Below are 26014 nucleotides of genomic sequence, written 5' to 3' on the forward strand. Positions count from 1 at the left end.
CAAGTCTGTCCAGCACTATCCCCGCCTCCCAACCACCAGCCCTGCCTCCCGATCTTGACTAAGCTCCTGAGGATCCATTCCTTCGGCACAGGATTCCTTTATGTTTATCCCACGCAGGTTTGAATTCCGTTACCGTTTTCATTTCCACCACCTCCCGCGGGAGGGCATTCCAAGCATCCACTACTCTCTCCGTGAAAATAATGCAGACCTTGTGTGCCTCTTAAAGGGTGACCTCTCCTTTTGCTTAAAAGTCGGGGCCTTTTCAGGCAAGGGCTGGTAGAAATGGAAGGTCAAGATCCCTTTTGGCTTACGGTGTGGCTGTTGAGAGGAGGTGCTTACAGAAGTGTGTTTTTTTTCTCCTGCAGTGGTTTCTACACTGTTCACTAACTGAAGTCTTCCACATCTCTGATTTATGTCAGGGTATGGAAGGCTTTTGAAACCTGGTATGTGGGACAGTCTCTATCTCCTTGGATGGCTTATGTCCCTGAAATTCTAGGATTCTCGCAGCAGGAACTGGACCAGGGTCTGGTGTTGGGCTTTGAGGGATCCGGTGGCAGCTCTGTCCATTGTTCGGTGTAAGATGAAAAACACCTCTCTGCCTTTTCATGGGGATGTGTCCTGTTTCCTGAGAGGGTTAAGACTATGGTTAAGATGAAGGATGGTCTATCTCCTTCATGGAAGAGCATATGGTTCCACAGGGATCGCCTTTGTCGCCTTTGCTTTTTAATGCTATTTTACGGTCATTAGGTCACTTATTACAAGCTAATAAATTTTTTGTATTATATTTATGCAGGTGACATTTCTGTTTTAATACCATTCAACTCAATATTGGATTTAAATTACTCCAAAATTCAACATTGCATAACATTACTAGATAATTGAATGTTTTGTCATAAATTAGAATTAAATACTGAAAAAAAAGCACATTTTCTAGAGAACATCCCTAGGACTATTTGTAGATCAAGTTATTTATGAATGTTCTCCAGTAATCAAGATTCTTGGAATCTATATCACTGGAAAATCAAGTTTCCTTTTTGGTTAAGAAGTGTTTTTTTTAAAAATCTAATGAGGAAGTTAAGATGTGTCCAAAGCGGGTGAGGGAGGGGCGAGAGTCAAGATGGCGGCACCCTTTCTTCGCGGCTGAAACATCTGGAGTCGAGCTGCGTGTAATCTTTTTCCTCCATTATGCCTCACACTAAGCGGAAGGGTCTGGTCAAAGCTGGAGCCTCAGCGAACAGAACCTCTTCTCCTTCCCAGCCCAGCATTGAGAAGTTCGCCGTGAGGAAGCCTGATCGAGAATCCGGAGGGACTCCCGCTGCTACAGGAGGAGGGAGAACCCTGTGACTTGGGATTGGATACCACCTTATCTCCCCCGGTGCGCAATCCACCGCCTCCGCCCGAAAGCTTTTTTTTCTTCGCCAGGAATGATTGCACCACAAGTCGGCGATAAATGCTCCTGGATGAGAGGCTCGGAGGAAAATCAAGCTGACGGAGGTCAGAGGCCCAAGGGCTGAAAGAAAATCCTCTATAACAAGATCGGAGTCGGTTAGTTTGGAGAGCATATGGGAAGCTCTCCAAAAGTTAGATGCCAAGCTGACCAACTCTATGGCGGAAATAATGACTTTTGTGAGTACTATTGAAACTCTTTCTAAATCTTTTGAGACTTTTAAAATAGACTCTACTAATCAAATGAAAGCTATAAATGTAGAGGTGAAAAAACTTCAAGATGTTTCTACTATGACTATTAAGGATAAAAGTTCGATTGATAGAAGAATTGAGCAAATAGAAAACTTCAATTGCAGATTAAATTTACATTTCTTTAACTTTCCCTATACGTTTGGAATTACACCATTAGATGTTTTTAAAAAATATCTCATAGAAAATACTGGGATATTCCCCTGATCATATACCGCCAATTAATCGCATTTTTTATGCTCCTACAAAAAAGATCCCAGAAGCAGACTTGGATAAAGAGCCTCAACAACTTCAACAAGTTGATGAAAGAGATCTAAATTTAAATCTGTCAGAGATTCTCGACTCATCCATGTCTGAAAACTCTGAAAGAAAGACTCTAATAGTCTCACTTGTCTTTGAACAAGATGTAGAAGCTATAAAAAGGCTTTTCTTTCGAAAATCGGACTCCATTCTATGGGAAACAGATATGGATGTATCCAGATGTTACCAGGCAAACTCAAGAAAGAAGAAAAGCGTTCTTGACCCTAAGGAAAGAAACACTTGCAATAGGAGCTCTCTTTTACTTAAACTATCCTTGCAAATGTGTGATTAAGTACTTAGGGCGTAAATACATTTTCTTTCAACCAGAACATTTAAAAGCTTTTGTTGATCTTAAAAAGTTGGGAAAGGCTTGATATCTTTTTAAGTTTGATTGCTAATATAATGTGTGTTCAGGTTTATAGTGTGCTAAGCTATATTCATTATTAGTTATTCTTCTTCTATATATCTCCTGATAGCGTGACTCTCTCCCCACTATTAGTGGTCTAAAGAAGGCTAATATTTTTTCTTCCAATGTTTCATATTATTATGTGAACTAATGTAATAATCAGTTGGATAGCCTGTATTGCCTATTCAAGTATTTGTGCTTGTAATTATAGATTGTTAATAAAGTAAAAATTTAAAAAAAAAAAAAAAGATGTGTCCATAGCTATTTTGAAGTGGATCAGTTCAGATTCTTATTTCAGGTACTAATTTCACAATTAGATTATTGTAATCATATTTATTTAGGATGTAATAAGGGTCGTCTTAGGAAAATTCAGGTTTCATTTGAGCCTTTGCATTTGGTCTCCATTAGGGACCTCACTCACCAGATGGTCTTTCTGGTTGCAATCACCTTGGCTCGAAGAGTTTCTAAGGTGCAGGCACTATCTTGTCAGCACCCATATCTCTCCGTTGCGGAGGATTCAGTTGTCACGTACTCAAAGCTGGAAACTGGGTTTGTGAGCCCTTGGGCCACTGCCGAGGAGCAGCAGTGGCAGGCAAAACCACCCCACACCAGAAGCAAGGCAGAACAGACGTACCGGCAAATCCAGGCAAGGTCTCTAGGCAGTCAGCCAGCAAGCAGAAGACAGGTCCAGGCAACGGTTCAAAAGGCAGGCGGCAAGCAAAGCAAAGTCCAGGTCCAGGCCAAAGATTCAATAGGCAGGCGGCAAACAAAGCAAAGTCTAGGTCCAGGCAAAGGTTCAAAAGGCAGGAAACCAGCAAAAGCAGAATCAGGTCCAGACAAAGTCTCTCAGGCAGAAGTGCACCAGCACCCACATACCAGGGCCTAAGACGCAATGCAAAGGCAACTGACTGCAGTCTCTAGGTGATTAATAAAGCCCATCCACACCTGAGGTGCCAGCTGCAGCAACTCTGAGTAACAATGGAGGCTGTTCCCACAGGAGATCTCTAAGGACCAAATAAGGGCTTCCTTCCTGTCCTCATTACTCCAAGATGGCTTCCTATGATATGATCTATCCAAGATGGCTGTACCCCTTGAGCTATCCAAGATGGCTATGACTCTTGAGCCATCCAAGATGGCTGCCGCCATTGATCCAACCCAGATGACGGCGGCCAGAGATAGGAAACCGAAACAAATCTTCCCAAAGACAGAACTACTCCAGAAAGGATAGGCAGAAGCCAGCTCAGAAGCTGACCCCCAGAAATCAGGTAGAGGCTGTGAGGGGTCACGACCACAGACGTGACATCAGTTTCTGCTTTGCATGACCCTTTCTTTCTCCGTAAGGTGGTCTCTGTTCCTTGTGAATTAGAAAGTTTGCCTTCCTTTGTAGCACTGGCTTATTTCATCAGTCAGAGAACAGAATTGGAAAAAATGAAGAAAACAAAGCAGTATGGTAAAAAGTCTTTAACAATGTTTAGTTCACTTGCTGGTACAAAAGTCACCTGCCCAACGTGGCCATGTTCACCTGGTACCTGCTTCATGGGCATATAATGTTACCTTAATAGGGAATCTCAAATTAAATTGTCAAGATTTCAAACATCCAGCAGTGAGATCTAATCAATTTCTTTCTGAAGTTCAAAGAATCTATTGAGCAAATGGGGCATTTCCCATGCTAAAAAATGCTGTGAGAGCTGTGAGGGAATGCACATTTGCTCAATAGATTCTTTGATCTTCAGAAAAGAATTGATTAGATCTCATTGCTGGATGTTTGAAATCTTGAAAATTAACCTTAATTGCAGTTCGCAAATTTAATATCATACGCCTTTTGAAGCAGTCCACATCGGGCAGGTGATTTTTTTTTTTTGTACCAGCAGATGAACTAAATATTTTTGTTTACCATACTGCTTTGTTTTCTTGATTCCCCCCCGCCCCCCCAACTCTGTCTTCTGATTGTGGACTCTCTAATATATGTATATATTTTTTGGCCTCTCTAACAGTTAGTGGCTTATGTCCACCAACAAGAGGGCACCAGAAGTCTACAGTTGTAGATGAGGTGAAGATGCTGATGAACTGGGCAGAAAAGAATCTGGGGGACATTTCTACAGCTCATATAGCCACAGTTCAAAACATTCAAGCAGATTTCCTCAGCAGGAATTCGGTGGATCTGGGAGAATGGAGTCTTGCAAAAGAAGCCTTCTCAGAAATAGTGGAGCACTGGTGATTTCCAGCTATGGACTTAATGGCAACATCTCAGAATGTGAAGGTACTGGTGTTTTTTCAGTCACAGGATCTATATTCAACAGGAATAGATGCCTTATTCAGCCTTGGTCGTGGTTGGGACTTCTCTGTGGAACTTATTTTTGAAGCATATGGACGTCTCAGAAATGCCCAAATGGACATCCATGTGATTGGAATGTCCAAATCCCGATTTTGCAAAGGCAGAATAGGGACGGACAACACTACTGTACGTCCAAATATCAAGGGGGCATATTATGGGCTTGTTTTTGGCAGGACTAGGGAGGGCCAAAAATAAGGACATCTGACAGTGGTTACTGAATGGGAAAAAACTTCCAGGTCTAAAAAAAGGACATCCTAAGTTAGACCTGTTTCAGTCATGTCCAGTTTATAAAAAGGTGCTCTGATTTGAGTAGCTGACCACTGGAGCGATATGGAAAAGTGCATGCCCTCTTTTAGTTTTACTTGGTGAAGAAGTGAATCTACAGTACTGTGAGCAGTATACTTTTAAAACTTGTTGACTGGGCTCTATTTGGCCTGGAGTTTGAAATTACCCAGCAGTTGTTGCTGGCGGTTGCTTCAGTTTCAGCCCAGGAGAAGAGGGAGAGAAAGCTGTTTGCTGAAACCCTGTTAAAAAAACAGTTACGTTTGATAACTGGTGAACAGCTATATGTTCTGATCTCCCCAGGTACTTTCTAGGAAGTACGCAGATGTTTAGTTAGTGTTTTATAGTTGATCTATATTTCAGTACCTGTTGTTTGCTAATTGCACTATTTTGTTCCACTGTTCAATTTTTTTTAAAGACAAACTATATTTAGTTTATTGCCTCTCTGGACTGATAAAGAATCCTGGAGGTTTGTATGTTGGGTCTGTGAGTGCTTTCTGGGAACTGAGGGATCGATCACTGGGAGCGTGGCTACAGTTACTTAGAAATCATTGGGGATAATTTGAAACCCGGAGACTTGCCCAGAGGCGGTTGTGACCCAGTTGGTGGAAGGAGTGTAGTGTAGACAGTTCTAGTGCAGGCGGACCTGAGCTGTGCTGGGGATAGACCCTCTAAGTGGTCGCGGGGTAACCCCAGGCGAGTGATTAGGCATTTCGTGACACCCTCTATCTGTTTATAATTCTTCTTAATCTACAGAAGGGGTCTCCTAAAGAGTTATCTTGTTTGTTAAACTTCGCTTTCACAGATCACAGTGATTTACAATCTAATATATTCCTTGTCATCAAGCAGATAAATCCATTACGAGTGGGTTGTGTCCATCAACCAGCAGGGGGAGATAGAGAGCACTGAAAACCATAGTGCCTCATGGCCAGCTAGCTCCATCTGCCTCTTCAGTATTCTCTATCTCCCCAGCAGTGTGGACGCAGCTTATTCAGCTCCTTCAGAAATCTGCCTGGGGTGGCTCCTGTGCCTTTGCCAGTTGCAGCAGGGGTGTTGTGGCTGGTGGTGCCCACTTTAAAGGCACATAGGTTTGCCCTTTCCCTGCCTTACCCAGCCCCCGATGTGCATGTAGACACATAGGCTAGCCCTGTCCCTGTCTTTGCCCACGCTCTACTTTGTGGATGCAGGCACATAGGTTCACCCTTTTCCTGCCTTTCCCACGCTACTAATCCTCCGGAGTTGGAAATTTGCCTCTATCGCTGTTGCCTCTAACTTTCCTCACAGCGTGACAAAAAAAAAAAAAGTCATGTCGTGCTTTGGTGCTGCGATTCCAGCAAAGAGGTTTTCTTCTGATTGTGCAGCGTGACCGGAGCTCTGGGACTTGGTCTGGTGAGGTAAGAGCATTTTGTAGCTTCTCCGGGGAGTGCCCGCCTTCGGGACGGTTGAAGTTTCTGCCGTTTTCGGCGATGGCTGCGGAGGTTGTTAAGCGCTGTTCCCGTTGTGGCAAGCGCAGATCAGCAGCAGGGCTCTGTAAATCGTGCTCTTCAGACGTCAGAGCTGGCACGAGCATGGCGAGCGATGTTTCTTCCCGCTCAGTGGAGCTGGCAGCGGGCACCATTTTGGATGCGCCGCATGGCACGAATCCCGCAGAAGCGGAGGGGCTTGAGCCTGGAGGGGAGCCTCATATGGAGGCCAACAAGAGAGCTGCTATCCCTGGACTGGAACCGGGAGGCCAGGGTGAGCCCTTGTCCCCTGAGTTTGTATTGCTGCTGCACAAAGCATTCATGTTAAAATGCGCTCTCCCGCAGGGGTCTCAATCGGCCCTGCTACCAGTTTCCCCTCCAGTGGAGCCTGGCCTTGGATTGCTGTCAGGCGCGTTTTCCCCTGACAGATGGCCGCAAGACACGCGCAGAAGGGTAAATTCCTCTTCAGAGAGTGGCACACCCCCATTTCCCCCCCGTGGTCGGGATGTGAGGATTCTGAGGGGTCTGGCAGGCCCTCGTGGTCTGAAGAGCCAGAAGAAGGTGCAGGATTGCCACCGGATCCAGATGATCCCTCCGCGGTGAGGATTTTCCACCACGATGAGCTGCCAGTGCTTATTTCTGATGCATTGCAGGTCCTCTCTATTGAAGATGCTGGGAGTGCTGAAGCCTCCTCTGGTAATCCGAGGATGGCAAGTACTAAGAAGCCTGCTCGAGCCTTTCCTTTGCATGACTTCATCCAAGAGCTTATTTCGGCTCAATGGGCTGACCCCGAGGGGCCTTTGAAAGTCGCCAGGGCTATGGGGCAATTATACCCTCTACATGAGGAGCATTTGGCGCGCCTAGCAGTGCCTAAAGTGGATGCCCTAGTCACGGCTGTGACAAAGAGAACTACCCTCCCAGTGGAAGGAGGAGTTGTCCTGAAGGACATGCAGGACTGACGCCTAGAAGCAGCTATGAAGCGGTCCTTTGAAATTTCAGGCCTATCCTTATGGGCATCTGCATGCAGCTGCTATGCTGCCCGAGCCTGCCTCGCTTGGTTGCAACAGGCAGTGGAACAGCCCGGAGATGGATCAGAATAGAGTTCAATGCCCCGGTAAGAGATGTGTTTGTGGAGTCCCGATGCGGTTCTACCGCCAAACGGGCGGCGGTAGAGGAGACCTTGCAAGGCTTGATTCACCTAGGGGCGGTGTCCCCGGTGCCTCCCCCCGAACTCGGCTCTGGCCGTTACTCCATTTACTTTGTGGTGCCGCGAAAAGGAGAGTCTTTTCGGCCCATCCTAGACTTGAAAGAAGTCAACAAGTCTCTGAGAGTGCGGCATTTTCACATGGAAACCCTGCGCTACGTCATTGCGGCGGTACAGCCAGGAGAGTTTCTCACGTCTCTGGACCTGAAAGAAGCTTACTTGCGCACACCGATTTGGCCCCCGTACCAGAGGTTTCTGCGTTTTGTGGTGATGGGAAAACATTTCCTGTTTCGGGCCTTGCCTTTTGGCCTCGCCACAGCTCCCCGAACCTTTTCCAAGGTAATGGTGGTAGTAGCTGCCTTTCTCAGGCGAGAGGGTATTGGGGTTCACTCGTGCCTAGACGACTGGCTCATCAGAGCAGACTCTGCAGAAGAGAGTAGTCATGTTACAGCCAGAGTGGTCTCAGTACTGCAATCTCTGGGCTGGGTCGTCAATATAGCCAAAAGTCACCTGACCCCCTCTCAATCTCTAAACTATTTGGGGGTCCGGTTTGACACAGCCTCGGGGATGGTCTTCCTACCCGAGCAAAGGCAGTGCAAGCTTCAGAACCAGGTCCGTCTGCTCCTGAGGATGCCTCGCCCATGAGCTTGGGACATAGTCCAGCCATTGGGGTCGATGACGGCCACTTTGGAAGTGGTGGCCTGGGCGAGAGCGCACCTGAGACCTCTGCAGTGTTTCCTGCTTCAAAGATAGTCTCCTGTATCTCAGGATTACCAACGCAGACTCACGTGGCTCCCTGCGGCCCGGCTCAGTATGGAGTGGTGTCTCTCAGACAGCATGCTGCGGCGAGGAATGCCACTAGCGCTCCCCGATTGGTGCCTGCTGGTAACAGATGCCAGCCTGAAGGGCTGGGGTGCACATTGCCGGGGAAGGCATGCCCAGGGTCTCTGGACACCCGAGGAGTTGGAGTGGTCCATCAATTGCTTAGAGTTGAAAGCGATATTCCAGGCGCTTCTGGCCTTTCAATTGACCCTGGAAGGATTAGCTGTCAGAGTTCTGTCGGACAACACGAGAGCAGTGGCCTACATAAATCGACAAGGAGGCACTCAGTGCGTAGCACTAGCTGCGCAGGCCGCGCAGATTTGCCACTGGGCCGAGCTACATCTGCAGTTTCTGTCAGCAGCTCACATTGCAGGTCAGAGCAACGTGCAAGCCAATTATCTAAGCAGGAATCAAATCGATCAAATCGACCCAGCGGAGTGGGAACTAGCAGACGAAGTATTCCTGCAGATCTGTGCCAAATGGGGGATGCCCGTAGCGGATCTTATGGCCTCAAGTGCAAATGCCAAAGTCCCGTGCTTTTACAGCAGACGGAGAGATCCTCACTCGGCGGGGTTGGATGCCTTGGCTCAACCCTGGCCTCAGGGCCTCCTGTATGTGTTCCCTCCGTGGCCCTTGATAGGGCGAGTTCTCCTGCAGATTCGGCTCCACCAAGGAGAGGTGGTTCTCATTGCCCCAGATTGGCCCAGGAGGCTGTGGTGTGCGGACCTCCGGCGGATGCTGGTGGAGGCTCCCCTGCCATTACCTCTGGTACCAAATCTGTTGTCACAGGGACCGGTGACCATGGAGGACGCCTGCTGCTTTGGTCTTACGGCATGACTATTGAGAGGGCGCAATTGAGAGACAAGGGTTATTCCAGTAAAGTAATCTCCACTCTCCTACAGGCCCGCAAGCATTCCACTTCCGTGGCTTATGCCAGGATTTGGCACCAATTTGAGGCTTGGTGTGCTTCTAAAGCAATCACACCCATGCGGGCTTCTGTCTCGCCGATACTTGACTTGCAGGATGGTTTACAAAAAGGCTTGGCCTATAATTCCCTGCGTGTTCAAGTGGCAGCCTTAGCATGTTTTCGAGGGAAGGTTACTGGCCTCTCTGGCAGCTTGCCCGGATGTGGCACTGTTTCTCAGAGGGGTGCTTCGGCTCCGTCCTTCCGTGCAGGCTCCGTGTCCGGCCTGGAACCTGGGGTTAGTCTTAAAGGCCCTTCAGTGTTCACTCTTCGAGCCACTTAGGCGAGCTTCGGAGAAGGATGTGACCCTAAAGACGGTCTTTTGGTGGTCATTACATCGGCAAGACGGGTGTCTGAGCTCCAGGCGTTGTCCTGTCAAGGCCCATTTCTGCAATTCTCAGAATCTGGAGTAATGGTACGTATGGTGCCTTCCTTCATGCCTAAGGTGGTTTCAACGTTTCACCTAAACCAGCCTTTTTCCTGCCCTCCTTTTCTAAAGAGGAGTTTCCAGAATCCTTTGGGCAGGTGCACCTTCTGGATGTGCGAAGGACTCTTGCAATATCTGCGCATGTCAAATGCCTTCAGGACCTCTGACCACCTTTTTGTTCTGTTGTCAGGTCTGCGCAGAGGGTCTCCAGCGTCTAAGGCCACTATAACCCGTTGGCTCAAGGAAGCTATTTTTTCAGCATATCTGGTGTCTGGCCGGCCTCCGCCTGAAGCCTTTAAGGCACATTCCACAAGAGCGATTTCCTCTTCTTGGGCTGAAACTGGAGCACTCTCTCTTCAAGAGATATGTAGTGCAGCTACTTGGGGTTCTAAGCTCTAGTTTGCCCGACATTACAGGCTGGATGTGGCTGCCAGGAGAGAAGCGCATTTTGGAGCAGAAGTGCTGGCGTGTGGTGTGGCTTGTTCCCACCCTATCTAGGGATTGCTTTGTTACATCCCACTCGTAATGGATTCATCTGCTTGATGACAAGGAAGGGAAAGTTATGTTCTTACCTTGGTAATTTTCTTTCCTTTAGTCATAGCAGATGAATCCATGAGCCCTCCCTCAGGGGTTCATTGTGTGATTGATGTTGCTTTTATGTTCAGTTTTTCCTGTAGATATGTTCCCTCATTGGGAGAAGTTGGAAAACAGTCTTCAGGATTTCTGTTCTGTTACAGGAGGTTGAGTTCGTCCCTCCTTTGGATTATTACTTCTGTTCTGGGGCATTCATCCGCTGTGAGGAAAGTTCATGTTATTATACTTCGCGGTGTTACACTGCTTTGGAAGCTTCAAATACTGAAGAGGCAGATGGAGCTAGCTGGCCATGAGGCACTATGGTTTTCAGTGCTCTCTATCTCCCCCTGCTGGTTGATGGACACAACCCACTCGTAATGGATTCATCTGCTATGGCTAAAGGAAAGAAAATTACCAAGGTAAGAACCTAATTTTCCCATAATTCGCATCTCCAACATTCTGAAGCTGACTCTGTGGCAGTGAAGCCGTGTAGTGTTCGTAGGGTTTGTAATCGCCCCGCTCTCGAGGGAACTCTGTATAGTTGCCAGGAAAAGAAACGCGACGTCAGAAGGAGAAGGGACCAACCACAGACCTCGCACTTGCTCTCAGTGCCCCGCCCTCGGAGGGCAGGGAAGGCTGCCTATAATATTCACCCACCGGAAGTTCGTTCCCTCCCTCTGAGTTCCAGGGTCGTTGTCCGTCCCCCCTCCCTCCCAATTCCAGGGGGGGTCATCGTCCCTCCCTCCGAATTTTAAAAGTCATCCTGACTTACCTCGCACGGTTAAAAGCGTGCAGACTTGGCACTTACTTCAGTTTTCCCTTCTCTGACAACAGTTCTGGTCCCGCCCTTGCGGAAACAGGAAATGAGGGCGGGACCAGAGCTGAGAGACAGAGAAGGGAAAACTGAAGTAAGTGCCGAGCCTGCACGCTTTTTACCGCTGCTGCCAACCGCCGTAACCCCGACGAGGTAAGTCAGGATGACTTTTACAATTCGGAGGGAGTGGGCCTGGAACTGGAAGGGAGGGACGTTCGACGACCCTGGAACTCGGAGGAAGGGACGACGACCCTGGAACTGGGAAGGACGACGATCCTGGAACTGGGAAGAAGGGAGGGGAGACCCTGGAACTGTGAGGGAGGGGGGACCCTTTAACTGGGAGGGAGGGAGGGAGGGGGAACACTGGAACTGGGAAGGAGGGAGGGGGGGATGACTCTGGAACCTCCCTTAAAAACATTAATGGCAGAAGGTGATTACCTTGCTAGCGCCCGTTTCCTTTCAATGAGAAACGGGCTTTTTTTTTTACTAGTATATAATAATAATCATAAAATCAGAATGGAATGCCAGTGAAAATATAGGACAAACCTGTCCCCCCACTCAGACAGAGACAAAACATCTCTATATATAAAAGGCACCTCCAATGTTCGAATGAAGCCTCAAGCCGGAAACTTGAGACGGCCGAGATATCCGATTTGGCCATGTGTCTGCCCTGCCCTCGCATCACAACGTGATGACGTCGAGGGCGGAGCAAACACACTCAACGAATCAAGGAAGCCCATTGGTTAATCTCTGTTTCCACTCCCCAACGCAGCCGTCATTCCCATACACTGAAAACCAAACAAAATCGCCACTGCACCCCCCTCTCCTCTCTGACTCTGGCCATGCAGCAGGACGATTACTACACACGAGTGGAACTGACCCAATCAACTACAATGTAAGCAAGGAGGCCCATTGGTTAATCTCTGTTTTCACTCCCCAACACCGCCGTCATTCCCATACACTCAAAACCAAGCACACCTACGAGCTGCTGATACACATTGTCGTTTTTTTTTCCCCTTCTTCCATCTGAAACACGTCTGATGCTGTTTCTACTGGATAAACTGTGCCTTTACAGGTAAAGGACAAAATGTTTTTGTTTTTGTTTTCTTACTGCACACCATTTTCTTTTATTTGAAAGCTACACATCTGTACATATCAATATAATGAAATCTAAACTACATATCACTAAAACAGTTTATCCAGCCATTCCCTGTCAATGTGTGTCACTGAAAGAGTATGAGGGAGCTCCAGCTGCTGGACGCCAGAAGCAATGTCTCCTTAGGTTGACAGCAAATAGCAACCCCCCCCCCCCCCCGCCAAGCACCGTGGAGGGAGGGAGGAAGGGAGGGGACAGGACCATGGGAGGGGGAGGGACCCTTGAACTGGTAGGGGGACCCTGGAAGTGGGAGGGTGGGGACCCTGAAACTCTGAGGGAGGGGGGGGGACCCTGAAACTGGAAGGGACCCTGGAACTCGGAGGGAGGGATGGAGGGGGGACCCTGGAACTGGGACGGAGGAGGGAGGGGCCCCTGGCACACACTCTGATTCTCACACACACTCTCTCTCTCTCACGGACACACTCGTACCCACTCTCACTCTCTCTGTCACACACACACACTCGCACATTTACTCTCACACACTCAATCAAACATACACACTCCGAGGAAAACCTTGCTAGCGCCCGTTTCATTTCTGTCAGAAACGGGCCTTTTTCACTAGTTATATATAAAAGAAAGGGAAGAAAAAATAAGTGAGAAGAGGGAGAAAAACATGATATATACATTTTAATGGGTCCTCTCCCCTTCTCAGTAGCTCATATTCTAAAACCTGTATAAAATAGGTTTTTAAAAATCTTTTGTGAGTGTTTATATACAAGTTAACTGATAGTTGATTGTTTGCTTTAGCATTTGCATATTGACAAGTTCCAGGCGTTACTTCTCCTTTATATTGGTGATGTCACTGGAAGAGTTGAGCTTCTTTGCCTCTATCTGCTGGTAGGGTGACATAAGCCGTTAGTCTGAACTGGTCTAGCAACAATCAAGGAAAAGAAATTATCAGGTAAGATCAAATTTCACATTATTTTACCAAATCTATTTTATTTTCAGATTGTCAAAAAGCTGTTTGTAAACAGAGACACTTATAAAGATGAAATCAAAGGTATCTGTAAGTTTATTTTTTAAAACTGTGTTTTCTTGTCTGCTGTTCACTGGCTTTTGATATCCGTTGTCCTGATGCAACCTTTTCACAGTGCGACAAAGAGGATTGGCTGCACTTTCCCACACTAAGTCCAATTTATAGAGTGATGGGGGTGGAAGCTTTATCTTTGTGTTCACTCCACTGGTTTAATAAAAATAACATGTTATAACATTCCCTTTAATGTTTTTCTGTCTGTCCTTTCAGGCAATGGAGTAGTAATTCATTTACCAGGATTGTTCGAAGAGGCAGAGAAAAATCTGAAGAAAGGAGGTAAGGACAGTTTGTAGATTCATTTAATTTCTTACTTGGAATCTGAACATGAAAAGAATTGTGGGAATATTTTTTGAGACTGAAGTTTTTCTTCTCTTAATGGGTACTTGGCCCAAAAGCAGCTGTCGCCTCTGAATATCCTGTATAGAGCTGGCAAAGTCACGTTAAAAGTATTTTTTGGCAGCCCAGCTGTTTATAGCCCAAGCAGTCTTTGAAAACCTCCAGTGTAGTAGACAACCATTCATTCATTCGTAATCATTGGATGCAGCAACCTTGTGTCCTGGAAGAGAAAGGCACGTGATAACAAGACAATAGCCAACATGCTTATCACCTTCTACCTTGCAGGATTGTTATCAGTGGTCATAAGAAATATACAGATCCAACTTTCCCACGATATAGTGGGGTTTCAGAAAAAAAAAATTCAAACATGCATATATGATGGAAAACATTCAATTTTTATATAGGGAATGGTTAAGAAAAAAAACTAAGATTACATTTTGTAGCCACTTTGACAAGGTTATGTGTTCTCTGCTGAGCATAATGTTAAGCACAGTGAGAAACATGTTAACAGGCTGATTTCCGGCAGGGCTAAATGTGTAATCTAGGCAGTCAAATTTTGGTTGCCTAAATTTAGGAGAATTTTCAGCTGGTCTGGGGGGGGGGGGGGGGGGGGTCTAAATTTTCAGCTAAAAATTCACATTTAGTCAGCCAAAATATGGTCGTCTAAATTTATTTGCTCAACCTTGGCAGAAAAGGGACAATTAAATTCAAATATTCCTCCTGGCTGGCAGAAATGAACTCTTTCCTTTATGCTACATTTAGAAATTATGTTAGCAGATGGTGAGGGGGCTGACAGTCTCCCAGCATTCTCCCTCTACTCCTATATTTTAAAGTTAATCCAGGGAGAGCTGCTAGCCATTCCCTCTTCCACCCTACTACTTTTAAAATGTTGGGGGAGACTTAAATCCCCTTCCCCAAACCCCTACCATCTGCCCGAAGCCAGAATCACACATGGTACAGGCAGCACTCCATCCCTCTTTCCAGTCTGTGCAAATGGAAAATTCTTCCTGCAGGATCTCCCCCTTTCCTCAACCACCACCACACTCTCCAGAACCCCTTTCATCTAAAAAGCTCCTAAGCCTAGCTAGGAAAACCCAGGTTTCAGTCCTCCTGGTTCTGTTTCTATCTTTTCTCTGATCACAGTGTTGATAGCATACTCACATTTGTTTTAAAATGCTGGAGGGTGGCCAATGTAACACTGGTTTTTAAAAAAGGTTCCAGAGGAGATCTGGGAAATTATAGACCGGTGAGTCTGACGTCAGTGCCGGGCAAAATGGTAGAGACTATTATTAAGAACAAAATTACAGAGCATATTCAAAAGCATGGACTAGTGAGACAAAGTCAACATGGATTTAGTGAAGGGAAATCTTGCCTCACCAATCTACTATGTTTCTTTGAAGGGGTGAACAAACATGTGGATAAAGGGGAGCTGGTTGAGATTGTGTTTCCTTGTCATCAAGCAGATAATCCATTACGAATGGGTTTTGTCCATCAACCAGCAGGGGGCGATAGAGAGCACTGAAAAACCATAGTGCCTTGTTTAAGCTCCTTCAGAAAATCTGCCTGGGGTGGCTCCTGTTCTTTTGCCAGTTGTAGCAGGGGTGTTGTGGCTGTTGGTGCCCACTTTAAAGGCAAATAGGTTAGCCCTTTCCCTGCCTTACCCGACCCCCGATGTGGAAGTAGACAAATAGGCAAGCCCTGTCCCTGTCTTTGCCCACGCTGTGGATGCAGGCACATAGGTTTGAACTTTCCCTGCCTTTCCCACGCTACTAATCCTCCGGAGTTGGAAATTTGCCTCTTTCACTGTTGCCTCAAACGTTCCTCACAGCGTTAAAAAAAAAAACAAAAACCGCGTCGCGCTTTGGTGCTGCAATCCCAGAAAAGAGGTTTTCTTCTGATTGTGCAGCGTGACCGGAGCTCGGAGACTCAGTCTAGTGAGGTAAGAGCATTTTGTAGCTCCTCCGGGGAGTGCCCGCGTTCGGGACGATTTTGGCGCGAATCCGCCATTTTGAATTCCGCCGCTTTCGGCGATGGCTGCTGAGAAAGTTAAGCGCTGTTCGTTTGTGGCAAACGCAAATCTGCAGCGGGGCTCTGTAAGGCGTGCTTTTCAGACAGTAGAGCCGGCCCGAGCATGGCGAGCGATGTTTCTTCCCGCTCAGTGGAGCTGGCAGCGGGCGCCATTTTGGAGCAGCATGGCGTGACCCCCGCTGAGGCGGAGGGGTTTGAGCCTGGAGGGGCACCTCGTGTAGAGGCTAATAAAAGAGCTGTTTCCCCCGGACTGGAACCGGGAGGCCAGGGTAAGCCATTTTCCTCTGAATTTGTTTTATTGCTGCATAATGTATACATGTTAAAAAGAGCTCTTCCGCAGGGGTCCCCTGCGGCCCTGCTTTCTGTATCCCCTCCAGTGGAGTCTGGCCTTGGATTACCGTCAGGCGCGTTTTCCCATGACAGATGGCCGCAAGACAAGCGCAGAAGGGTGGATCCCCTTCAGAGAGTGGCGCATCCCCCCCCCCCCCCCCCCCCCCCCCCCCCCCCCCCGTGGTCGGGATGTGAGGACTCTGAGGGGTCTGGCAGGCCTTCGTGGTCTGAAGAGCCAGAAGAAGGTGCAGGATTGCCACCGGATCCAGATGATCCTTCCACGGTGAGGATTTTCAACCGCGATGAGCTGCCAGCGCTTATTACTGATGCCTTGCAGGTCCTCTCTATAGAAGACCCTGGGAGTACGGAGACCTCCTCCGGTAATCAGAGGATGGCAAGTACTAAGAAGCCTGCTCGAGCCTTTCCTTTGCATGACTCCATCCAAGAGCTTATCATGGCTCAATGGGCTGACCCCGAGGGGCCTTTGAAAGTCGCCAGGGCTATGGGGCAATTATACCCTCTATAAGTGAGGAGCATTTGGCGCGCCTAGCAGTGTCTAAAGTGGATGCCCTAGTCACGGCTGTGACAAAGAAAACTACACTCCCAGTGGAAGGAGGAGTTGCCCTGAAGGACATGCAGGACCGTTGCCTGGAGGCAGCTATGAAACGGTCCTTTGAAATTTCAGGCCTATCCTTATGGGCATCTGCATGCAGCTGCTATGCTGCCCGAGCCTGCCTCGCTTGGTTACAACAGGCAGTGGAACAGCCCGGAGATGGAGTGGAGCCCCTTACGGAGGTGGCACCGCGGATGGAGTCGGCCTTGTCGTATTTGGCTGACACCCTTTATGATCTGGTCAGAGCTTCGGCTAAACCGATGGCTGTAGCGGTGGCGGCTCGCCGTCTTCTGTGGCTATGGCATTGGGCAGCTGACATGGCCTCTAAGCAAAGGTTGATGAAGTTGCCCTTTCAAGGCCTTCTCCTGTTTGGTGAGGAGTTGGAGAAAATTGTGAAAGGCCTGGGGGATGCTAAACCCCAGTGCTTACCCGAGGATAGGCCGCGGCCTTCTTCCAAGGGTCAGGAGGTTCCCTCCTCTTACAGACCTTGCTTCCGTGAAGCTATAAGGTACTGCCCGGGGCGTTCTTCTGGGTTCACTTCGCGTGCCCGTTTTCAGCAGAGGAACTCCTTTCGCTTGGACAAACGTTCCGCAGCAGCAGGCTCAAGACCTGGAGTTCAAGGGCGACCCTCTCAATGATAGTGCTCCGGCCCCTTCCTCGATTCCTGTGATAGGAGGACGACATTCCCTCTTTCTCGAGGAGTGGGCCAAGATTACCTCAGATCAGTGGGTCTTGGACCTGATCAGAGAAGGCTACAGAATAGAATTCAATGCCTCTATAAGAGACGTGTTTGTGGAGTCACGATGCGGTTCTGCCGCCAAACGGGCAGCGGTAGAGGAGACCTTGCAAGGCTTGATTCACATAGGGACGGTTTCCCCCTTGCCTCCCGCTGAATGCGGCTCTAGCCGTTACTCCATTTACTTCGTGGTGCTGTGAAAAGGAGGGTCTTTTCGGCCTATCCTAGACTTAAAAGAAGTCAACAAGTCTCTGAGCGTGCAGCATTTTCACATGGAAACCCTGCGCTCCGTCATAGCGGCGGTACAGCCAGGAGAGGTTCTCACGTGTCTGGACCTGAAAGAAGCTTACTTGCACATACCAATTTGGCCCCCGCACCAGAGGTTTCTGCGTTTTGCGGTGATGGGAAAACATTTCCAGTTTCGGGCCTTACCTTTTGGCCTCGCCACAGCTCCTCGAACCTTTTCCAAGGTAGTGGTGGTAGTAGCTGCCTTTCTCAGGCGAGAGGGTATTCTGGTTCACCCATACCTAGACGACTGGCTCATCAGAGCAGACTCTGCAGAAGAGAGTCATCATGTCACAGCCAGAGTGGTCTCAGTACTGCAATCTCTGGGCTGGGTCGTCAATATAGCCAAAAGTCACCTGACCCCCTCTCAATCTCTAGACTATTTGGGGGTCCGGTTCGACACAGCCTCGGGGATGGTCTTCCTACCCGAGCAAAGGCGGTGCAAGCTTCAGAACTAGGTCCGTCTGCTCCTGAGGATGCCTCGCCCGCGAGCTTGGGACATAGTCCAGCTGTTGGGGTCGATGACGGCCACTTTGGAAGTGGTGCCTTGGGCGAGAGCGCACCTGAGACCTCTGCAGTGTTTCCTGCTTCAACGGTGGTCTCCTATATCTCAGGATTATCAATGCAGACTCGCGTGGCTCCCTGCGGCCCGGCTCAGTATGGAGTGGTGGCTCTCAGACAGCATGCTGTGGCGAGGAATGCTGGGGTGCACATTGCCGGGGAAGGCATGCCCAGGGTCTTTGAACACCCGAGGAGTCGGAGTGGTCCATCAATCGCTTGGAATTGAAAGCGATTTTCCAGGCACTTCCGGCCTTTCAATTGACCCTGGAAGGATTGACTGTCAGAGTTCTGTCGGACAACATGACAGCAGTGGCCTACATAAATTGCCAAGGAGGCACTCAGTGCATTGCACTAGCAGCGCAGGCCGCGCAGATTTGCCACTGGGCCGAGCTTCATCTGCAGTTTCTGTCAGCAGCTCATATTGCAGGTCAGAGCAGGAATCAAATCGACCCAGCGGAGTGGGAACTTGCAGACAAAGTATTCCTGCAGATATGTGCCAAATGGGGAAAGCCCGTAATGGATCTTATGGCGTCAAGCACAAATGCCAAAGTCCCATGCTTCTACAGCAGACAGAGAGATCCTCGCTCGGCGGGGTTGGATGCCTTGGCTCAACCCTGGCCTCAGGGCCTCCTGTATGTGTTCCCTCCATGGCCCTTGATAGGGCGAGTACTCCTGCGGATTCGGCTCCACCAAGGAGAGGTGGTTCTCATTGCCCCGGATTGGCCCAGGAGGCCGTGGTATGCAGACCTTCGGCGGATGCTGGTAGAGGATCGCCGTTACCTCTGGTACCGCACCTGTTGTCACAGGGCCCGGTAACTTTGGAGGACGCCTGCCGCTTTGATCTTACGGCATGGCTATTGAGATGGCGCAATTGAGAGACAAGGGCTATTCCAGTAAAGTAATTTCCACTCTCCTACAGGCCCGCAAGTGTTCCACTTCGGTGGCTTATGCCAGGATTTGGCGCCAATTTGAGGCTTGGTATGCTTCTAAAGCGATCACACCCATGCGTGCTTCTGTCTCGCCGATACTTGACTTCTTGCAGGATTATTTACAAAAGGCTTGGCCTATAATTCCCTGCGTGTTCAAGTGGCAGCCTTAGCATGTTTTCAAGGGAAGGTCGCTGGCCTCTCTCTGGTTGCTTGCCCGGATGTGACACGGTTTCTTAGAGGGGTGCTTCGGCTCCGTCCTCCCGTGCGGGCCCCATGTCCGGCCTGTAACCTGGAGTTAGTTTAAAGACCCTTCAGTGTTCGCCCTTTGAGCCACTTAGGTGAGCTTCGGAGAAGGATGTGACCTTTAAAAACGGTCTTTTTGGTGGCCATGACATCGGCGAGACGGGTATCTGAGCTCCAGGCGCTGTCTTGTCGAGACCCATTTCTGCAATTCTCAGAGTCCGGAGTAATGGTATGTATGGTGCCTTCCTTCATGCCTAAGGTGCTTTCAGCGTTTCGCCTAAACCAGCCTATTTTCCTGCCCTCCTTTTCTAAAGAGGAGTTTCCAGAAGCCGATTGGCAGTTGCACCTTCTGGATGTGCGAAGGGCTCTGTTGCAATATCTGCGCATGTCAAATACCTTCAGGACCTCTGACCATCTTTTTGTTCTTTTGTCAGGTCTGCGCAGAGGGTCTCCAGCGTCTAAGGCCACTATAGCCCGTTGGCTCAAAGAAGCTATCTTTTCAGCATATCTGTTATCTGGCCGGCCTCCGCCTGAAGCCTTTAAGGCACATTCCACAAGAGCGATTTCTTCTTCTTGGGCTGAAACTGGAGCACTCTCTCTTTAAGAGATATGTAGTGCAGCTACTTGGGCTTCGAAGCTCTCTTTTGCCTGACATTACAGGCTGGATGTGGCTGCCAGGAGAGACGCGCATTTTGGAGCACAAGTGCTGGCGTGTGGTGTGGCTTGTTCCCACTCTATCTAGGGATTGCTTTGAGTAGAGGAGTGGCCTAGTGATTAGGGAGGTGGACTTTGGTCCTGAGGAACTGAGTTTGATTCCCACTTCAAGCACAGGCAGCTCCTTGTGACTCTGGGCAAGTCACTTAACCCTCCATTGCCCCATGTAAGCCGCATTGAGCCTGCCATGAGTGGGAAAGCGCGGGGTACAAATGTAATAAAAATAAAATAAAAAATACATCCCACTCGTAATGGATTCATCTGCTTGATGACAAGGAAGGGAAAATTAGGTTCTTACCTTGGTAATTTTGTTTCCTTTAGTCATAGCAGATGAATCCATGAGCCCCCCCTCAGTGGTTCATTGTGTGATTCATGTTACTTTTATGTTCAGTTTTTCCTGTAGATATGTTCTCTCATTGGGAGAAGTTGGAACACAGTCTTCAGGATTTCTGTTCAGTCACAGGAGGATGAGTTCATTCCCTCCTTTGAGTTATAGCTCCAGTTTTGGGGCATTCATCAGCTGTGAGGAAAGTTCATGTTATTATGCTTTGCGGTGTTACACTGCTTTGGAAGCTTCAAATACTGAAGAGGCAGATGGAGCTAGCTGGCCATGAGGCACTATGGTTTTTCAGTGCTCTCTATCTCCCCCTTCTGGTTGATGGACACAACCCACTCGTAATGAATTCATCTGCTATGACTAAAGGAAAAAAATTACCAAGGTAAGAACTTAATTTTCCCATACTATGTTCTTTGTTCCTCTATTTTGTGGGAATGAAAAGGTTTTTTTAATGGCTTTTATATGTTACTCCAGCTTTATTATTGGAAATTCTGTCTGACCTGGCTTCTTACCATTCTAGTTCACTTTATTGTCTTCTTATCTCCACCTGCTGGTAGATGGTCATAACCCACAATTTTCTGGACTCATCTGCTGTGATTAAAGAAAAGAAAATTATCAGCTAAGGCATAATTTTGACATGAAGGAGCAAGGGAAGAGGGTCGACATATGAGAATGGATTGAGGGACGGTCATGGGTATAGCAGAAGGAGGGGGAAGCAGGAAATGCTAAGGTAAAGGAGACTATAAAGTGGTCTGACCAAGGGACAGCTAGGAAAGAAAACAGAGAGACTAAGGAATCCCATAATGAGTATGTCCCCCAAGGTACACTTTTTTTCACACCCATTTTTAAATGGGAGAGGGGATAAGTCATTTTGATTAACTGTTTGGATTTAAAGATGAAGACTAGTTCTTAGTTTCATACTAATTGTTCAGATATGGCATTTTTGTGGTTTCTCTGTGTTTTATTGTCTTCCATGAGCAATTCCACAGAAACTTTGTGTACTTGTTGAATGGCTGATTGCCTCAAGATTGTGATTTGTATAAACTAGCATTCATGGGCGATTTTAAGGCAGTTCTTAATACCACAAAAAGAGTATTTTTTTGACTAAATTAAGAGACTCTGGCATTACAAGTAGAGGAGTTTGTTATTGTCTGAAAGCTTTCAAATACTTCTGTTGTGACTGGTAATGAGGAGACTGTCCAAAGAATAGCCACTCATTTTAATGGTTAGTCATCTTCTATGCCATTATTGCAAGAGGAATCTGTATCTTCCTTAGTCACTGATTCTGAACACTGGGACTCTTTTTGCACTAGTGGATGCTGCCCACTTTTCAATAATCCAGGGCATAAATTATGTTACTTTTCCATTTGATTTATTAGTAAGGGTGCATGTGAAATATTTAAGGGAGTTAGGTGGTGGTGGTTGTTTATAATTTATTTATTAATTAGATATTTTATTAATGTCTCTTTAAGTGAATGTATGCCAGATAATTTGAAATGAGCTTCTATGCATCCCTTCCCTAAAAAATCATCCTTTTGATTGAATAAGTGAAGCCAGCGAACTCGGAAATAGATTAAAAGGATGGGGGGACAGTATTGAGCCTTGTGGAACACCACAGTGCATTGATTGAGTTTCTGAAATAGATTCCCAAGTAATGACTTTAAAAATGTGGTTTGATAGGAAGGAGGAAAACCAACTATGTACAGTGCAAAATGTGACTGTGAGAATCGTTACAGGGGGTAGAAGATATGATCATACTACCTTGGATTGCTGTCAGTTGTTTTTAGATTGAAGTTCAGGTGTTTGTGTTTAGTGTTCAGGATTGTATACACATTGATCAAAATGAATTAACCTCTTTATTTGATCTTTAAATGCCTTCACGACTTCTATGTTCCAGCATTCATGAACTTCTAGTTGTGCTGTTAGCAGTGATGGTTAAGAATACTTCTGTCAACATACAAGGTTATGTGTGTGTGTGTGTGTGTGTGTGTAACTCATTGCCTTAAACTTATCAGGAACACTTTTATGTGATATTTCAAAAGAAGTTAAGAACCAATTTGTTCAATAAGCAATACAATTTATTATATATTTACTGTATCTTTGATTATTTTTACAGTACCCATTGAGGTTTAGTTTTTGTACTATTATGAATGTGCTTACTGCTTTTGTATCTATTTTAAATCAATTGGATGTGTCAAAATATGCAGTAAATTAACAAAATGAAATTGTTCCATTTATCCTTGTTATAAGTGAGCTATAACGGAATACATAAAATTTCCTTCTGTGTATTTTGTTTTTGAGGGCTGCGAGGCTGGGAGAAGAGACTCATTATTTCTGATCGAGCTCATATAGGTAAGGTCATATATTATATTTTCATATTCTTGTAAATATCAACCAACATTCTTGAATTTTTGTCTAGGCTCAAGTACCTGCCATGAAACTTTACCAACATAATAGCAAAAAACAGGTCCAAAGCAGCTACACACAGAATATCAGCAAAACACAAAGCAACATACAAAGGCCAGTATCTATAGATTTGAGCCTCAATTTTATTAAAAGCAACCATAAGTAAAAGTGGAAACTGATTCTAATTATAATGTCCATATGGCCATCATATTTAGACACCTCACTGCCTTCTTCGGGGGCAGTTTTCAACAATTGCAGACAGTAATTCCACCTATAAAATACAACAGAAACTGGTACATAAGTGATTTAAAACACATTTCCTTTTATAAAATACCCTATCATGATGCAATTGTGAACCCCATATGTGAAAATAAAGAATAATATAAAATTAGAAAAAGCTTTTACCTAAGGTGACCAACCTAAAGTGTTTTTGTGGTTGCACGTAAGGGGTTCTCAGACCCCAGACATTACTACAAAAATAATAGATAAGTACATAAGTATTATCACACTGGGACAGACCAAAGGTCCATCAAGCCCAGCATCCTGTTTACAACAGTGGCCAATCCAGGTCACAAATACCTGGCAAGATCCCCAAAAAGTTCAATACCTTTTATGCTGCTTATCCCAGAAATAAGCAGTGGATTTCCCCAAGTCAATTTAATAATGGTCTATGGACTTTTCCTTTAGGAAGCCGTCCAGACATGTTTTAAACCTTGCTAAGCTAACCGCCTTTACCACATTCTCTGATAACGAATTCCAGAGTTTAATTACACGTTGAGTGAAGAAACCTTTTCTCCAATTCGTTTTAAATTTACTACTTTGTAGCTTCATCGCATGCCCCTTAGTCCTAGTACTTTTGGAAACACTAAACAAACAATTCACGTCTACCTGTTCCACTCCACTCATTATTTTATAGACCTCTATCATATCTCCCCTCTGCAGTCTCTTCTCCAAGCTGAAGAGTCCTAGCCGCTCCAGCCTTTCCTCATAGGGAAGTCGTCCCATTCCCTTTATCATTTTCGTCACCCTTCTCTGTACCTTTTCTAATTCCACTATATCTTTTTTTAGACGCAGTGACCAGAATTGAACACAATATTTGAGGTGCGGTCGCACCATAGACCAATACAAAGGCATTATAACGTCCTCATTTTTTTCCATTCCTTTCCTAATAATACCTAATGTCCAATTTGCTTTCTTAGCTGCCGCAGCACACTGAGCAAAGATTTTCAATGTATCATCAACAACGACGCTGAGATTCTTTTCTTGGTCGGTGACTCCTAACGTGGAACCTTGCATTATGTAGCTATAGTTCAGGTTCTTTTTTCCCACATGCATCACTTTGCACTTGCTCACATTAAATGTCATCTGCCATTTAGACGCCCAGTCTCCCAGTCTCGTAAGGTCCTCTTGTAATTTTTCACAATCCTCTCGTGATTTAACAACTTTGAATAACTTTGTGTCGTCAGCAAATTTAATTACCTCACTGGTTACTCCCATCTTTAGGTCATTTATAAATATGTTAAAAAGCAGCGGTCCCAGCACAGACCCCTGGGGAACCCCACTATCTACCCTTCTCCATTGAGAATACTGACCATTTAACTCTACTTTCTGTTTTCTATCCTTTAACCAATTTTTAATCCACAATAGGACACTACCTCCTATCCCATGACTCTCCAATTTCTTGAATATGTAGTAGAACCTTCAGGTAGAGGGAATGGATTTTGTCAAGAGACCTGTACCAGCTGGTTTCTAAGACTATTCTAGAAAAGTGGGTGTGTCCATCAACCAGCAGGTGGAGATAGAGAATTTAGAATCCTGGTGTGCTCTATAAGTTCTGTGTACAGCTCCCAGCATTCAGTATTTTCTATCTCCAGTAGGTGGAGGTTGGTGTACCAGGCAGCTCCTGGATTTGTCTGAACTGCTCCTGGTCTAATTAGTCAGGTGGCTCCCAGTTGAACTGGGGGATTGCTTTTGGCATTGGGGTTCATACCTAGAAGTCTTTAGGCCACTGGCATTCCCCCTACCTCTTCGGGCCCCCTCCCCTTCTTTTTCCTCCTCTTAGTTCTGGCTGCAGCTACTGTACTCTCCCACAAAAAAAAAAAAAAAAAGAATTCATTTCCACTTTGGAGACCTCTTCTGCATTAGAGACTCGCGTGGCAGGGCTGATGGGACAGCCGTGGTAAGTCTGCCTTTACCTTATTAAATTCTTTCTACTGCCTGGTATTTATGTTTTTTTTGTTTTTTTTTTGTGGTGGCTCCAGGCTCCTGTGTAGTGCGCCTGGGTTGCACCTGCCCTTTGCTGCCACTGATTACCTCCTGCAAAACTGCACACAAACACTTACAACCTATGCCTGACCTAGGGGAGGGTATATCTAAGTTGCAGGAGGTACATTTTCTGGCAGTCATGCGATGTGATCCACGGTGGGAATAGCTAATTGTTTCTGTGGGAGTTTCCATGGTGCCAAGGAAAATGTATCAGCAGCACAAGCAAAAATCAGTGACAGCAAAGGACAGGTGCAACCCAGACGCACTACAGAGGAGCTCAAAGTGGCTGTCAATCTTAGTTTTCACCTGAGTTTGTCTTACTGATGCATCAGACTTCTTACAGGAAGCCCACTGCTACTTCTGCTAGTGTTCCTTCCTCTCAGTTCATTCCATCTACTACTACTACTACTTATCACTTCTATAGCGCTACAAGGCATACGCAGCGCTGTACATCATACACATAAAGACAATCCCTGCTCAAAGAGCTTGCAATCTAAGTAAGACTCTGCTTCGAAAAGGGCACATTTGGACCACACTAATGCAGGGGACACTGAATCTGTTTGCTCCTTGGATTCTTCAAGTGTCTGTTTTATCTAGATCCTTATCCTTGGAGGAACCTTTTGAGGAAGGGGAATTGCCTCCAGAGGAGGCGGATGATCCGAAGCTTCTATACTTGTGTCATAAGGAAGAGCTTACCACTTTGATTACCAAGACTCTAGAAGTGCTTAACAATTTAGATCCATCAGCTCAGGGCCGC

The 26014-nt window shown here is 46.6% G+C and overlaps 1 protein-coding gene across 1 annotated transcript in view; it reads left to right on the plus strand.

Moving 5' to 3' along the window:
• ADSS2 (adenylosuccinate synthase 2) overlaps positions 1-26014 on the plus strand; it is a 188304-nt gene that overhangs the window by 45778 nt on the left and 116512 nt on the right. The window contains exons 3-4 of the mRNA XM_030196473.1: positions 13685-13750; positions 22888-22938. Of these exons, the coding sequence (XP_030052333.1) occupies positions 13685-13750; positions 22888-22938 (117 nt within the window). The remainder of the gene's footprint in view (positions 1-13684; positions 13751-22887; positions 22939-26014) is intronic.

Source organism: Microcaecilia unicolor, chromosome 3, assembly GCF_901765095.1.
Source record: "Microcaecilia unicolor chromosome 3, aMicUni1.1, whole genome shotgun sequence".
Lineage (NCBI taxonomy): Eukaryota > Metazoa > Chordata > Amphibia > Gymnophiona > Siphonopidae > Microcaecilia > Microcaecilia unicolor.